The 17,014-nt window shown below is 44.6% G+C and overlaps 1 protein-coding gene across 2 annotated transcripts in view; it reads right to left on the bottom strand.

Moving 5' to 3' along the window:
- METAP1 (methionyl aminopeptidase 1) overlaps positions 1-3,751 on the bottom strand; it is a 126,809-nt gene extending 123,058 nt beyond the window's left edge. For both annotated transcript variants that reach the window (XM_063917742.1, XM_063917752.1), the window contains exon 1: positions 3,457-3,751. In XM_063917742.1, coding sequence (XP_063773812.1) covers positions 3,457-3,570 — 114 coding nt within the window. In that variant the 5' untranslated portion in view covers positions 3,571-3,751. The remainder of the gene's footprint in view (positions 1-3,456) is intronic.
- Between the last annotated feature and the right edge of the window lie 13,263 nt (positions 3,752-17,014).

Genomic DNA, 17,014 nt, shown 5'->3' with positions numbered 1-17,014 from the left:
CAATCTATGGTGAGTTATGTGTGCAGGGCGGGGCGAGGGGGCGGCCACATAGGAAAAAGCCATTCGGAATGCAGCTGCGAGGCTGATTTTCCTTGCTAGACGTTCATCGTCTGCAGATCCACTCTGTCAGTCCCTTCATTGTTTACCTGTATTCTACCATACTCAATATAAAACACTTTTACTCACACACAACGCCATTAACCAAACTACACCTAGGTACATCTCTTTGCTCATCTCAAAATATCTCCCGACCCCTTCGCAAGATCTACGTCTCTCATCCACACTCATTACTTGCTCCCATGCATGATTGGGTATCCGGGTGGTAGGTCGACACTCAATAGGTCGACATGGGAAAACAAACACAGTAAAATGGTCGTCACAGCTTTTTTACAATTTTTTTTTTTTTTATCTTTTTTCTATACTTTACCATCCATGTGGAATACGATTGGGAATAGAAACCAACAAGCCATGCAAGAGGACGCAGTGCACTAATTGGGGTTACTGGTCATGTTAAAAAAAAAAATGACACCGAAAACAGTAAAAAAAATTCATGTCGACCTTTTCATGTTTCGACCTGTCCAATGTCTACCATTTCACTGCGTCCACCTTTTCCCCATGTTGACTAATAGTGGTCGACCTAACCCAGGTCGAGCCATTGATGCACAAGCCACAATTGCAAGACCTGTGGAATGACCTACCAATAAGACTCTCTACTTGTCTCCAAACCTTCAAGCGTTCCCTGAAAACTCACATATTCAGGCAGGCTTATCAAATTCCAGAACCACTCGCATAACCTTAATAAGCTTTCTTATCCCCACTATACAGTCCACGCATATCTTCACTGCCTTCACTTTCCCTTCCTCCTCACCCCAGTTCATTATTGCTGTGTGGCCATATCATACAGCCCACCGAGAACCTTTGCAATCTGGTGGACAATTATGCAATAGATAGCACCGACCCCTGTGTATCAATGCCTAGTTCCCTATAGATTGTAAACTTGCGAGCAGTGCCTTCCTACCTCTATGACTGTCTGTTATTACCCAGTTTTGTTTTATCATTGTTTCTAATTCTAAGCACAACAGAATTTGCTACACTGTATAAGAAACTGCAAATAAATAAGGTGAACCAAAGCAATTTGCGGTCCACATCAATGTTGGTATGCAAATAAAGCCCACCCATACTGCTTTTCTGCTAAGTTATAGGCCCTACACACAGGGCGATATGACTGAAAGATATGAACAAGATACCGTTCATATCTTTCAGTGTGGAGGCACAAGCGATGAATGATGCGCAGCCCTGCGCTCGTTTATCGCTGGTGCCCCGTCGCTTGTGCATGCAGGCCAATATGGACGATCTCGTCCACATTTGCCTGCACTGCTATAGAGCCGGGTGACAGGGGGAGTAACGAAACTTCATTCACCCCGTCACTGCAACCCACCCCCCACCGGGTTACCCGTCGGCCGTATCCGCCGTCAGGCAGCTCGCGCTGTGTGTAGGGCCCTGTACTCACTTTCCAATAGCACTCGTAGGGCAGAATTTTGAGCAACTGACTTGTTACAAAGGTGGCATCCTACGACAGAGCCGTTGAGTTACTCAGTATTATCCATTCTAGAACCAATGTTTGGCTATGGAAATTGTATGACTGGGCACTGGATTTTAAGGCGAGAATTCAATTGTTTTACGATGTATGCCACTAGATGGTGCCCAAATGGAGCAATTGTTGCTCCATTCGGACCCAAAAATAGTCAGGGGGGGGGGGGAACACATTTCAGCTTGCGGCCTCCTGAGGTGGCCAGCTGAAATGTGAAAGTCAGCTATTTGAGCAGTCAACATTTTTCGTGTTGCGCCCACTAGCCCTAAGGGGCCGATTCAATTGAAATAAATATATTTAGAATCCCAATGTGCATTAGACACTTATGCAGCCCAAAAATAGCAACTGTAACAAAAATTAACAAATAGGGGCCCTCAGTGCAGTTTCAACAGTGAATATATAATACTTAGGGGGATATTCAATTACCTGCGATAATTGATCGCAGGTAACTGTCCCACCGGGGCCTATTCAATTAGCCCCGATAAGCCGGCATGAGGCGCTGCTTATCTGGGATTTGTTTCACCTGCCTAAGGCAGGCGTAGCAAAATACCCAAAAACAGGGCTGTCTACCGAAAACACACTCATCTGATTACGATCAGAAAAAACCCGCAATATAGATATATAGATGCGGAAAAAAAAAACTTTACACGTCTTATAAAACCCAAGCAGGATGGTAGCAAATCTGGCTTCTTTTTTTTAACCTAGGTAGCCTTCACACATTTAGTACAATCTCCATTATTGCAAAATGTATAGGTTTAAGCTTCACATATAAGGAAACTGATGTGTGCTTTCCCAAAAACTGGGCTCCAGGTACATATTTCACCCTTAAAAAGATAACGGATATCAACTGGTGGAATTAATGTCTCTAAATGTCAACATTTATGCAAAAATATATGTATGTACAATCACCACCGAAGTAAATATTTTTTTTTATATATATATATATATATATATATATATATATATATATATATATATACACACACACACACATACAAGTGGGTGAAAAGCACTAGAGTGCACAATATATGAAAGAGGCTGTAACAGAAGGTGGAATAACAGAAATGGATAAACACAAAGCGGGGGGCTTTTTTTTTGTGTGCAAATTTTTAACCAAATCAAGGGACATCAATCCATTTTTGTGTAAGTGCAAAGGTGCGGAAAGTTTGCATGCACAACCTGGATTTGTAAAATTCCCCAATGGCTAACAAGTCTAAAAAGTTACTGTTGACATTTTTTTCCCCTTTCTATCAAAGTCAATGGCAACATATCTTCCCTGGCTAATAGGCATTATTTGCCTATTCATTCCCCAACTACAAAGCTGCTGGTGTGGTGTCCTGGTCGCTGATCATTCATTACCTATTCCTACATTCTACTGTAGTGCGAGCGAATAAGGGGAGGAGAATCAGGTCATCTTGAATCATCAGCCCAAATTGCTATATCACAAGTGTGATAAGAAGCCCACCATTATCAATGTGCTGGCCCTGATATAGATAGATAGATAGATAGATAGATAGATAGATAGATAGATAGTACTGTATGCTAAGCAGGACACAGACGAATAAACTTGATCACTATCTACTGTATATTGGTACACAGATGTGCTCCTGCAGAAACACCAGAAGCAGTACTGCAGCACATGTATGGGAAGGATTTAACGTAGGAAAACAAGCCTGGTACAACATCCATGCACTGGCTGGGCACTACAAGGGGCAGGGCGAGCAGCACACACTGCAGGCAGCACCCAAGACATGCATGGCATGCTGCACTCAGGGTGAGAGGGGGTGGGGGGCCAGCTCCATGGAGCAGCATGGGCTGCCAGGGATCGGTAGGAATGGGTATAGGGTGCCCGGTGTGCCAGGTACCTGCGAGCAGAAGTACGAGCCCTGGATGCCCAGCTTGATGCAGGTCGGGCACTGCAGTTTGGCTGCGCTGGTGCAGTCCTCTGTCTCACACACTCTGCTCTCCACCGCCGCCATGCTTCACCCGGCTGCTGCACCCACAGGACGGCGGGGAGGAGGGGACGAGAGGGCGGGGGGCGTGTGCTGGAGGCAGCTGGGTGGCGCTGTGACCAGCCTGTCTACGGGGAGAGCTGGCAGTGACGTGTGGTAACAACAGGAAAAAGACGGCCGCTCCAGCAGCGCCGTCCCCCATCATGTGCACTCAGAGGAGGAAGTCTCTCCCCATAGGTGCCGGCCGCTGTGGGCGGGGCTATGTGAGCCGCAGGCGACAGGGCGGGGTGTACATGTCTTGTGGGCGGGGCTATGCAGCGGGACATGGTCCTCGATCTATCTGTTTCAGGAGGAGGCAGCTGAAGACGCTTGGAGTACATGGACGGGGTAACTGTTGGGCGTGGCTATGACAAAGCTATTAGCCATATATACAGCAGCAGGCGGTCTGACTCCGGATCGATTGATTGGGGAAGTGGAAACACAGTAGTAGTAAATAACGCCTGACAGGCAGCATGAGATGGCCAGGCTATGTGACAGCGGCGACTAAGGCTTGTGGGCTATATAGGACAGTGACGTGCGGTGAGGTCATTGGCTGGGGAGGCACTGTGATAGATAGATAGATAGATAGATAGATAGATAGATAGATAGATAGATAGATAGATAGATATATATATAGTGGTCGAACTGGAAATTTTGAAGTGGCAGTATGCAAAAGTCAAGGATGCAATTATTTCAGCGCGCGCGCTCCAGAAAAGGGGGCGTGGTCACCCAATAGGGGGCGTGTCCAGTGTAGTAGAACCCCTTATACTATCTAGTACTGGTGCCCCTTTCATCTTATAGCACACGGTACGAGCTGAAATTCACATTATAGCACACGGTACGAGCCGAAAATTCACATTGTAGCACACTGAATGAGCCGAAACTCACATTGTAGCACACTGAATGAGCCGAAATTCACATTGTATCACACTGAATGAGCCAAAATTCACATTGTAGCACACTGAATGAGCCGACATTAACATTGTAGCACACTGAATGAGCCGACATTAACATTGTAGCACACTGAATGAGCCGAAATTCACATTGTAGCATACTGAATGAGCCGACATTAACATTGTAGCACAGTCAATGAGCCGACATTAACATTGTAGCACACTGAATGAGCCGAAATTCACATTGTAAGTTACTGAATGAGCCGAAATTCACATTGTAGCACACTGAATGAGCCGAAATTCACATTGTAGCACACTGAATGAGCCGAAATTCACATTGTAGTACATTGAATGAGCCGACATTAACATTGTAGCACACTGAATGAGCTGAAATTAACATTGTAGCACACTGAATGAGCCGACAGTCACATTGTAGCACACTGAATGAGCCGAAATTCACATTGTAGCACACTGAATGAGCCGAAATTCACATTGTAACACACTGAATGAGCCGAAATTCACATTGTAGCACACTGAATGAGCCGAAATTCACATTGTAGCACACTGAATGAGCCAACATTAACATTGTAGCACACTGAATGAGCTGAAATTAACATTGTAGCACACTGAATGAGCCGACAGTCACATTGTAGCACACTGAATGAGCCGAAATTCACATTATAGCACACTGAATGAACCGACATTCACATTGTAGCACACTGAATGAGCCGACAGTCACATTGTAGCACACTGAATGAGCCGACAGTCACATTGTAGCACACTGAATGAGCCGAAATTGTGACAGCAGGGACAGCTAGAGTGACAGCAGAGACAGGGAGAGAGAGAGTGACGGCAGGGAGAGAGAGAGTGACGGCAGGGAGAGAGAGAGAGTGACGGCAGGGAGAGAGTGTGACGGCAGGGAGAGAGAGAGAGAGTGTGATGACAGTGACAGCAGGGGGAGAGAGAGTGACAGTAGAGACAGGGACAGTAACGACAGGGAGAGAGGGTGACAGCAGGGGAACATTACCTGAATGTGGTCGGCGGAGGCACCCATGGGCAGCGGCGGTGATAAGGAGTCCTTTGGTGCGATGAGGTCCTTCTGACCATTTGTTGCGGGTGAGCGGCGGGCGGCTGGTGGCAGTGAGCGGCTGGCCAGGGGGCGTAAGTTAATACCAGACGCCCGAAGGCGAAAACGATCATATTGCCCCCCCCCCTCCACTCAGCCCAGTTCAGGTATACACACAAAGCTACATGTACACGCATACACACACTTACATATATAAAAATACACACCCAGACACATTTACAAACAGACACACACACACACACATTATACCACTTATACACACATAGCCACACATATATAGCCACATATCTACATACTCACAGTCACACACACGCTGCCACATTTACACACACACACACGTCCCCACACTGACACTCTCATCCGTTAGTTCCAGACTGAGCTGTCAGTGGGGCAGGAGCCGGGCTGCTGGCGGCGGCGGGCGGCTGTGTGGCTGTGAGCCGCGGCTTTTCATGCGGGAGCCGGGCGGTTGTGAGCTTTCAGTGGGGCGGGGGGCTGGAGCCGGGCTGGCGGCAGCGGGCGGCTGTGAGCTGCGGCTTTTCATGCGGGAGCCGGGCGGTTGTGAGCCGGGGGCAGGTGAGGAGTGGAGCGGGGATGGGACATGGGAGAAGGGAGGAGCTAGTAGGTGCTGACGGGACTAAAATTACCACTGTCACAGTGATGGGCGTGCTTTCAGATACGCTGAAAGCACGCCCCTGCTGTTCAGCGGCACTTGGACAGGTGCCGCTTCCATTTGTTTTTTCAATGGGCTTTTACAGCCCTCTGCTTGTCCCCGCCCCCTGCCCGCCCCCTGCTTTCGGCCGATCACAATGGAGAGCAGGAGGCACCGTTCTCGGTGCCGCACAAATACATTTCAACAGCCATTTAAACTGAAAAATTATTAACATAATATAAATAAAATACTTTAGACACAGAATATGTGTCATAAGTATCTTCTTTGTATTATTTTAATAATTAATCACAGGTTAATAATTAACCTGACTGCACGTCCCTGATAGCTTATTACTATCATTTAGTCAGTGAAGATACGTCAGTAGCGTAACCAGCGCCTCCAGCAGGGGGCCGCAAAGATGAGGAAGTACCATCATTTGTTTATAAATCGGTTTATAAATAGGTGTGAAGTCTTGGCCCTACACACTGGGCGATTTGATTGCAAGATATGAACGATCTCGTTCATTAATGAACAAGATAACGTTCATATCGTGCAGTGTGGAGGCACCAGCAATGAACGATGCGCGGCTCCGCGCTCGTTCATCGCTGGTGCCCCGTCGGCTGTGCATGCAGGCCAATATGGACGATCTCGTCCATATTTGCCTGCAGTTCTATGGAGCCGTGTGACGGGGGGAGTGAAGTAACTTCACTCCCTCCCGCCGCCGGGTCACCCGTCGGCCGTATCCGCCATCGGGCAACTCAGCGGCGGATCTTTAAATGTGTAGGGCCCATTACATATATATATATATGTCCATGCTATGCCGGCACTCATTTGAATCTCCCAACTTGCTTTGACAGCAGTGTCAAAAAACAACACTTCCGTATAAGAACGACAATAAATGCAAAAGAGCTGTATTGGCCTAGTACTTTTGGGGACAGCACCCCGTCCTCAGGACCACACAGAGAAATGGTGACAAACCCACAAAGAACTTACCCATTTAAATACCCCTAATCACAGATCCACTCCGTCCACCGCCGGCCGCGCCACGCCACGCTCCGGGAGCTGTCCGTCGGAGTCCACCCAAGATGACGCACTTCCGGCGTACGTCCCGACCGTTGCCCTGGTAACAGCCATGATTGCGTTCCAGCGGCTCCGGTCTGCGTTCCACCTGTGCACAAAACCTCGGGGTCTCTTCTGATACAGCATCTCAGACACAGCGGGGACCAGAGAAACAAAATAGGTATGACTTATCCGGCGCTGTTGTTTTAAATGAAGGTTTCTAAGTGCAATTCTGGTCTGGCTTTCTCTTAAGACAATGTCCAATAACCCGGACGATATATGGAAAGGAAAGAAGTTATATAGTGAAGTACAGTTTTATACACTTTTAATGACATAAAAAAGCACAAATGAATCTAGCTCCACACAATGCATATGCAGCAGTTTGTCCAGCACAGGTATAATGATTGTAATTACTAGAGTCATTTGAACTGAGCAAACAGTTCAAATCAGCATGTAAAGAATGAGTCCCGGGCACCCTTGATGTTAGGTAATGCTGTAATGGATACTCCGGTGTCACAGTCACACATCTGTCCTGGGCGTTCTTTGCTGTCACCTCCGATGCGTTTCTACCCCCACACTGGGGTCTTTTTCAAGGAGTCTGTATGTGGAGCTTCCATAAACATGAATATTTAAACGTCCTGTGGCCAATAGGCGCTCTCCAACAACAGCTGATCTCTACTACAATGATTCCCTAATTGTCCCACGATCAGCTGTGTTTGTAGCGCATTCCCATGGTGACGTAACGTCACTTCCGGTTACTATCTGCAATATACTACCTTTCCCATAATGCTCTCTAAGTGTGGCGTCCGTAACCATGGCTAACTGTTGTAATCCCCCATTCCATTGTGGCCGTCCGTGTGTTGCTGCGGTAACGTGACTTCACTTCCGCTGGCGGACTGAAAGTACACTACATCCCCCATAGTGCTTTGTGTAGTTGATGTCCGTTTCCATGGTGATCTATTACGTCACTTCCGCTCCGCGGCTCCCTCATTTAATGGTCAGTATTCTGTCCATTGTCCTGGGAGCCGTGATATTTAGATTCTAACAATGTGACAAGATGATCCTGAATAGGCTGTGTGATGAAATACACAGTATATAAGAGAACGATATTGTAAATTAAAAACATATATTTAAAATAACGCTAGAAGCATTCCCCAAGAAAGACCCAATTCTCCAATAAAATATAAAGTGGCAATGCTTATGCTAAAGTGCAAATACTATAAGGTGCTTATATCTATAAAGAGGGACAGGAAAAACATTTTTCTAATGTTTTCTCGCAACAGTACAGAATGTTTATAAAAACCATTTAATCTCGAAATCTGAATTGAGGCCCCCAGGCTTTAAAGTCCCCAACTCAAAAATTAATCTAATTTCAGTCTTTGCTAATTGGGCCGCCAGGTCCCTTTGTCTACGGTGGCCTTGTACATGTTTTAAACCAAAGAACCTCCTAATTTCAGACGTTTTGCTATTATGTTTTAATCTGAAATGTTCCGACAAGGCATGGGTTTGCAGGCCCTTCTTTACATTTCGAAGATGTTCTCCTAGTCTTACTTTAAGTGGTCTTGATGTTCGTCCTATGTAGTACAGACCGCAGGTACATTCTATCCCATAAATTACATTTTTGACATTGCACGTAATGAACTCATGGATTTTTTCTGTTTTGTTATTAATCGTTACCTCCGTGACTTTTTTGTTATCCCCTTTGACTTCTTTGCAGCCAATACAGGATCCACATCTGTAAAAGCCTTTTGATTTTATAGAGCCTGGTTTGATTCTGTCTGAAGGGAGTAAACTCTTTACCACCTTGGATCCAATGGTGGGCGCTCTTCTATAAATACAAGTGGGTCTGGTGGGCAGAAGTTTCCCAATGACGGGGTCTTTCTTTAAGATCCCCCAATGTTTTGATAAAATCTTTTCTAGATGTTTATACTGGCTGTTATAAGGAACAAGAGGACAGTTTAAGAAAGGAGAAGGACCCATCCTTAAAGGGAGACGGGAGAACTAAAATCTTCAACCTTAGCGATCATTTATTAGCAAAAGACGAGATCAAAGTATTGGAGAAGGGCCTGAAATATGCCCCCTCCTTACCATTAAATAAGTTTACCACCTATGTAGACTTGAATAAGTTTATTAGAAAATTAAGCATCCAAAGTTTTTCCTTAACAAAGAAATTAATGGTGAAACTTTAGAAAGTGATATCCAGGACACACATTTTAGGCCAAAATCAGTTTTTAACCCTGTACATATGAGAGGAAATTTTTTAGAAACTTTTTTTAGTCTTTGCACTGACGAGATACAGACTCTCAATAGTGGTAATATCAAATCCAATCTAACTAGGAAGGAGAGGCTGGCTTTGAAAAATTTAAGTGAAAACTGATAAAGCCTAATATTTATCTTACTAAAAACCCTCTAAAAGGTTACAGAACACAGTACGCAATTGACGTATGGAATGCCGTAAGAGTACGCACGTTGCGTATCAAACGCTTAGCCGTGGTCGAGACGCACGAGCGGCACGTTCGCTCACGGCTAAGAGCGTACAGGCAAGCACGCTATAGGCTGCCGACTAACGTAATGGTACGCTATCAGTGTAGCGGACGCTTGAGACCACGAGGAGATCACCAGCGGCGCTGACGCTCACAGTGTTAAACCTTTATAACTATACCATAAACAATATACTTATAATGTAAACCCTTGTGCAGTGATAAGGTGTAAATGCAACACAGTGTAACCTTGTTAGTCTAAAAGCTGTATGAGCGTCTACGACGCTCTGAGGTTACTTAGGAATATAATGAATACACAGATACCGGTCTTAGGTTCTAACACCTTAAATGAACGTTCTATTTCAAAAGAATACACAGTACAAGTTATACACTACCAAAATAACACAGATTACCTAACCGAATAACTACACATAAAATACAATAGTAGTACAATCACATTTAAGAGAAAAGAGAGAGAGAGAGAGATGATGATGGCTCACAATAACAATAAAGACAATATGGTTGCGGAGAAACTTACGCACAAAGGGAAACAATCGCATGCGCCTTCTGGATATCCAGCTCCCGATTATCAGTGATGAGAACCGTTGAAGAGAATAGAGAGCTGGCCCAGATCGGCTTGTCCTTTTATACACTACACACAATACAGTACAATGGTCCCTATATTCTTATTGTTCATTGGACACAGGAATTCGTCTTCGCATTATAACAAAAGGTCATAGGTTGATTCATACAGGTGGGCTGTGACTATTTCCAACTGCTCAGGTGGGTGGGAAACTAGGTTTCCCGCCGCATGGATAATAAAGTGCAAATACAGTAAAAGTCCATAAACTTCTTATGTCCATAACTATTCGCACGAGCGATTAATCCGCTTCAAACCAACACCGGAATATTGCTAATTAAATACTCTTCCGATGGATACTAAACACCACTGTATAACCCCTGTCCGACCCTTCGTATCAAACAAAGAGGGATCTCTCTGTCTATGAACATGCTACATTAACTAAACTTTCAGATTCTATCAAAGGGACCATAATCTACAAAATACATTATATGGTTAAAATATGTTACGATTGAGTCGCACACTAGGCGTGCATAAACTCTACCGTAAATGCGCATACCGTGCGCCTGCGGGTGCACGCAACGGCGAGTATGCGCACGCACGGCAGGGCTCATGAACGTGCAGCAGGCACTCGCATGAGGTGCAAATATGGCAGTGTGTAGCGTGATATTTTTCTGACTTTGACAGTCCACCCTTTGGCAGTCACCAATAACTGCCACTTTCTAAAACATTTCAAAAAGAGAAAAATATATGTCATGTATAATACATTTCTATGATTGGGTAGGGGAGGAGAGGAGAAGGTAGGAAAAGGGTATGGCCTAGTGAGATAGCAGAAGCATGTGTGTATGAATCCATGTTTGGGGGGGTCATGTATCATCGTGCCGTACGTGTTTTAAATCAAGCTTCGAGGTATTGCGAAGTATACATTTGAATTCCTTCTTATCCCGTGGTACGGGTCTGTGGATGGGCTGTCAAACTTTACCGAGCTCTCTTCGGCTTTTGGTTGCAACAAAATGGGGGAGCACATTTTAGTTGATGATACATGAATGGGGGAATATGTGAGTGCTGATATCTGTGCCTATATTCCCTATCGACTATGCGTGTTATTACCTGAAGGTTGTAGAGATGAAGATAAAGAACAATTATGGTAAATGCAGTGATAAACTATGTGAGTTTAATATACATTTGCCGATTGAGGTCTTGTCTTGTCTTGTCTCGATGTACATGTTGACTGTAGTCTCTTTGTGCTTTTGCCAATAAACGCAAGCAAAGCTTTATCAATGTCCATAGACTTACAAAAAGTGTTGGGCTAGCGAAAAATTAAAAGTACTAAGGATATGGGGGTCTATGGCATAGTCCATCAGTTGTCTGTGTAAAAGGTTGTCAAATTCTTCTTCCAAGCGGATGTCTTTTTACCTTGGAGAGAAACAAAGGAGAAACGGGTGAAAGAAACGGACCGTGGAATCACATTTTCATCACAACATTGTCTCTATCATTGGGTCATAAACCAAATCAGTCGTTGTTATTACAGTATCTTCACTCCTTAAACTCATCACTCGGGCGCTACGTTTACACTTTTGTTAGAACCCGAACGCATCTAAATATCAGGCCGACCAATATGATGACACCCAGAATACACAAAAGGAATTTCCCTACATCCATGATAATACCTTGGGTCTATTCTCCTAAACCAGAGAACCAATTTCGCGGGTTCAACCATGACACCCAACTGGTCAGCTCATTACCCACAGCGGCAAGGGTGAGATTGTGTTTCCTTCGGAACTCCCATTTTAATTGCAAAATGTCATCCATCTTTTTGTCTATGACCTCGACCGGGTCCTCGGTGCTGTTGGTAATATATGTGCAGCACTTTATTCCATACTGAGTTGCTAGGGTAACACAATACCCGCCTGTCACAGCTGTGAGATAATTGAGAATCATCCTATGCTGAACCAGTTCTGTTTTATAAGCTTGGAGCTCCCTTCCAGTATACCTGAATGTGTCATCATACATTTCAGTGATGTTGTCTAATAAATTTGCAAGCGCAGATATATATTTATAATTTATCACTCCTCTGGCGGTGCGAGTGATATCTAACGCGATTAGGAATTGAATCCCGGTGGATTCATTGATCAGGTCAGAGGCCGGATGCTCTGTTCTTTCTATTAGGTGCCGTTTAACGATGTGTTCGTAATGAGTGTGAGTATAAGGAGCTTGGGCACTGCGGTGAATATCCTTAATTTTAGTGTGAGATACAGTCATTACCTCAGGCAGTACTTTTCCAATATAACATAACCCTTCTGAGTTTGGGGCAAGCCACTTATACGCCTTCCTCCCGCATATGAAATATGCATCATCGGGGAGAACATATGGGACGGAGTAGGACATTACCATATTACAAACTTTCCATATGAAATCTCCTAACCCTAATTCTCCCATCTGTTTAGTACATGTATCAGTTTGTACGATGTGTGCACAGTATCCTGGTGATACCTCTCCAACTCTCATGGTCCTACTTCCTAGGGTATACCTATATCGGAAATATTTTCCACTACCGGCTATGTGGCGTATAAGTTCTGTATCTGTTGGCATTCTATCGGCTCTGTATGAAAAGGTCATGGTTTGGTTATTCCATGACACTTCCCAATTTCCCGGCTTCCGGGGATTGGAAATGTTAAAACATACTAGGGATCTATCCACATGATATTGGTGGAGCTTCAAACTAGGAGGACTGGAGATATTAAACCTCCTGTCCACCGGCCTCCCACCACTTAGCTCAAGTACCTCCCCTATCGTTAAAGGAAATGGTACTAGTCCTGACTTGCTGTGACCTTGAGGTACTTGAGAGCATACCCAACAGTCTGTCTGATTTAGTACTTTACCCACTAAGGAGTGATAGTCACTCAATGGATGCCGGTCCATGTGGATATTAAAACTGGATTGGCATTTCTTGATACACCCATCCTCAACTACACTGTCACAGAGTCTACAGATACAGTTCTCTTCAGCTAACAATCCTTCACAATTTCTTCTATTGTCAATGCTACCAGATCGTTTTCTGATACTCGCCTTTACTCGGTGATTATGTTGTTCTTGGAAATCTACGCCTCCATCTTTGTCATCAGAACCCATTCCAGAACCTCTCTCGACCTCCATGGTGCTCTCGCCGGAACAGACTGCTCTGGTCAACATCATGGTCAACAGGAAAATCCGGATCACAGTCTCTTGGGGCAAGTCCATCTTATTGGAGGAAATGGAGAAGGATGAGAAGGGGGAAAGAAACAATTGAGGGAGATGGGATGGGAAGTGGAGAAAAACAATAAAAGGGAACAGGGAATCGACAACTGCCTCCGATCTTATTATTTTCAATGCTCCGGTGCCGTCTCAGTCCTTCTGAAACAGACACTCCAGTGATACAACTTCCTCTACTGTCTGTTCTTTATCACGGGACCTCTCTGGATCAGCAACCTTCTTACAATGGGACAAATGAACCCAAGTCTCTCTCTCGGCAACCTTCAATGCTGTCGTGCTAATCAATAAGACTTGGTACGGCCCTTCCCATCTGTCAATAAGGCAACCCGTTGATACGACCTCACCTATCCCTCCGCTAGGGGCCTTTGATGCTAATCTTACAGGTTGGGTCGTGCCCACTGCTGTTTCTGATATGGTGGCTGCTAGAGAGAGCGCCAATATTGTTGCTGATTCGTCCTCTTGATCACACTCCTGGGGAAAGTTTAAAACAGGGTACAACTTGCACGGGTTAATATTTGCATTACTCATTCATATTATCCTTAACATTTATACAGTTACTAAGTGCCTGTTTATTACACATTAGTGCGTCATTCTCTGCAACCAACTTCTCTCCCATTATGTAAGGTGGCGGTGGTGCTGTAGCTATCAGTTTCCTGATAGGGTTAGATCCAGCCGCCTGAGCCAATCCTCTCTGTATTTCACCCTCCTGTTGCCATAACTGTAAGTAGTCATAATGTTTGATCCGTCTCTTTGTTGATTTAATGAGACATATCCTTCTCCTTAGATTTTGTAACACATCTGGGCTAAAGCTACCTACCCGGGGAAACTTCTCCCCGTCATGCACAGTCATTCTTTCCCATTCATCACATAAAACCTCTGTGTGTGAACCGTATTTTTCACACATTACATACCTTGCCGACCCGATTGGCCGGTTTACTGAATCAACCCGAACCGAGGTTGATCGCCCCCTACCTGAACAACTGGCCCCCATACTTGCAGGTGTTGCTTTCACTACCTCTGACCTTCAAATCAGGGTCTTCAGCGAACCCTTACAAAACCAAGATGTTCGGGGTAGGCCGACGGCAGTTTACAGAGTACTCCACTCACTCGCCCACGCCGACCAATATGCCCACACACTGCCTTAGCGTTGGCGTACTCGACCTAGGGCCCCTGCGACCTGAACCGCTATTTACTGGAACATGCGAGTGTGATCCGCAGAGCACTTAACCCTTTCCAGTAACTATTGGTTGCTGGATAGTTCCAGAGTGACCAGCGAACCTCCCTTAAAATAAAAAAAAATTACACAAATCACGTTAGAGTGTACAAATAGCGTTTATGACCCCTTTCGTACGCAAATGGTACTGGTCAGGTTACTAACTAATGCACACAATTACGTGCGGTACAATCGTTCTGCACATAAGCAACTAATCTTATGTGCGGAGCGACCAGTGGAATCGAAAATTTCGGCTGCGAATTCCTTCAGCCAGAGCTTTAATGGCCTATATGGGTTCCGCACCAACCCTTCCTGGTGTTGTGCTACTTTTCTCTATAGCGGACTTCTTAGTCTGCTGTACCTAGACCTCCTGGTCTGTTCCGGACCTCCTGGTCTGTGCTACAGAAGACCTCCTGGTCTGCTATACTCTAATGCTCAAATTTATGTTTAACAAGGGATGCCTCCCAAGCCACCATGCACGTCACTTACATGTATGTACCTCACGAGAACTCGACTTCTTGTGGTTCAACCCAAAAATTGTAAAAACTTATATATGCAAACACTCACCACATGTACACTTTAATTTTATTTCTGCGCAGAAATTCCTTTCATTCAGTAACAGTCTAGACCAGATGAGTTGCAAATTGGAGAAGGATCTATTAGCTTAAAATTTTGGACACTAAAATTGACTTGCGCTATTTATCGCGTTGCCTCCTTTTCGCCTGTTAAAAATAATACTATCGTGTGATTTGAATTATGTGGGCGTACCCGGACGCTCCGTTGCGTAATATACGCTACGTGCGTCGGCCTTTGTGTTGCGTACACTAGTCTAACCCTTTTGTTAGAAACACGTGTATGCCAGCCAGATATGTCCACAGAAATACAATTAACACGTTTATCAATGTAGATGATCTTTAATTGTAATCATCTACCGAGCACCACACAGGTCTTTCCTTGTATTTTAGGCAAAGCTGTGTGCGTGCTTTACAAATTACCCCTTAATGTATTACTTTTACTCTTTAACTATTAATAGCAACAAATCTTTCTTAGCACGTTATCAATTGTGAAATGGCAAACAGGAGAGTGATATGTGAAAATACACGAATGAAAAGAAATGCAGATATATGCGTGCGTGTGTACGCAAGACAGAACAGAAAAAAAAAACAGTTTAAAAAAAAAAAAAAAAAACACTAGCGTATTCTTCTTACCTCCGGTTCCGGATTCCTTCAGCACCCTTTACTAAGCGAAGCAGACGCATATCTTGGTCAGCACTACGAGGAATATTACCTCCCGCCCTTTGCTGACCGATAATGTCTGCTGAAATTACCTAGTTCAGATATGTGAAGGATGGACGAGCCCCCAATTGATAAAGCCTAATATTTATCTTACTAAAAACCCTCTAAAAGGTTACAGAACACAGTACGCAATTGACGTATGGAATGCCGTAAGAGTACGCACGTTGCGTATCAAACGCTTAGCCGTGGTCGAGACGCACGAGCGGCACGTTCGCTCACGGCTAAGAGCGTACAGGCAAGCACGCTATAGGCTGCCGACTAACGTAATGGTACGCTATCAGTGTAGCGGACGCTTGAGACCACGAGGAGATCACCAGCGGCGCTGACGCTCACAGTGTTAAACCTTTATAACTATACCATAAACAATATACTTATAATGTAAACCCTTGTGCAGTGATAAGGTGTAAATGCAACACAGTGTAACCTTGTTAGTCTAGAAGCTGTATGAGCGTCTACGACGCTCTGAGAATACTTAGGAATATAATGAATACACAGATACCGGTCTTAGGTTCTAACACCTTAAATGAACGTTCTATTTCAAAAGAATACACAGTACAAGTTATACACTACCAAAATAACACAGATTACCTAACCGAATAACTACACATAAAATACAATAGTAGTACAATCACATTTAAGAGAAAAGAGAGAGAGAGAGAGAGAGAGAGATGATGATGGCTCACAATAACAATAAAGACAATATGGTTGCGGAGAAACTTACGCACAAAGGGAAACAATCGCATGCGCCTTCTGGATATCCAGCTCCCGATTATCAGTGATGAGAACCGTTGAAGAGAATAGAGAGCTGGCCCAGATCGGCTTGTCCTTTTATACACTACACACAATACAGTACAATGGTCCCTATATTCTTATTGTTCATTGGACACAGGAATTCGTCTTCGCATTATAACAAAAGGTCATAGG

Source organism: Pseudophryne corroboree, chromosome 1 (genome assembly GCF_028390025.1).
Source record: "Pseudophryne corroboree isolate aPseCor3 chromosome 1, aPseCor3.hap2, whole genome shotgun sequence".
Lineage (NCBI taxonomy): Eukaryota > Metazoa > Chordata > Amphibia > Anura > Myobatrachidae > Pseudophryne > Pseudophryne corroboree.
The sequence above is the reverse complement of the archived record's forward strand: the minus strand, read 5'-3'. Positions and strand labels throughout refer to the sequence as shown.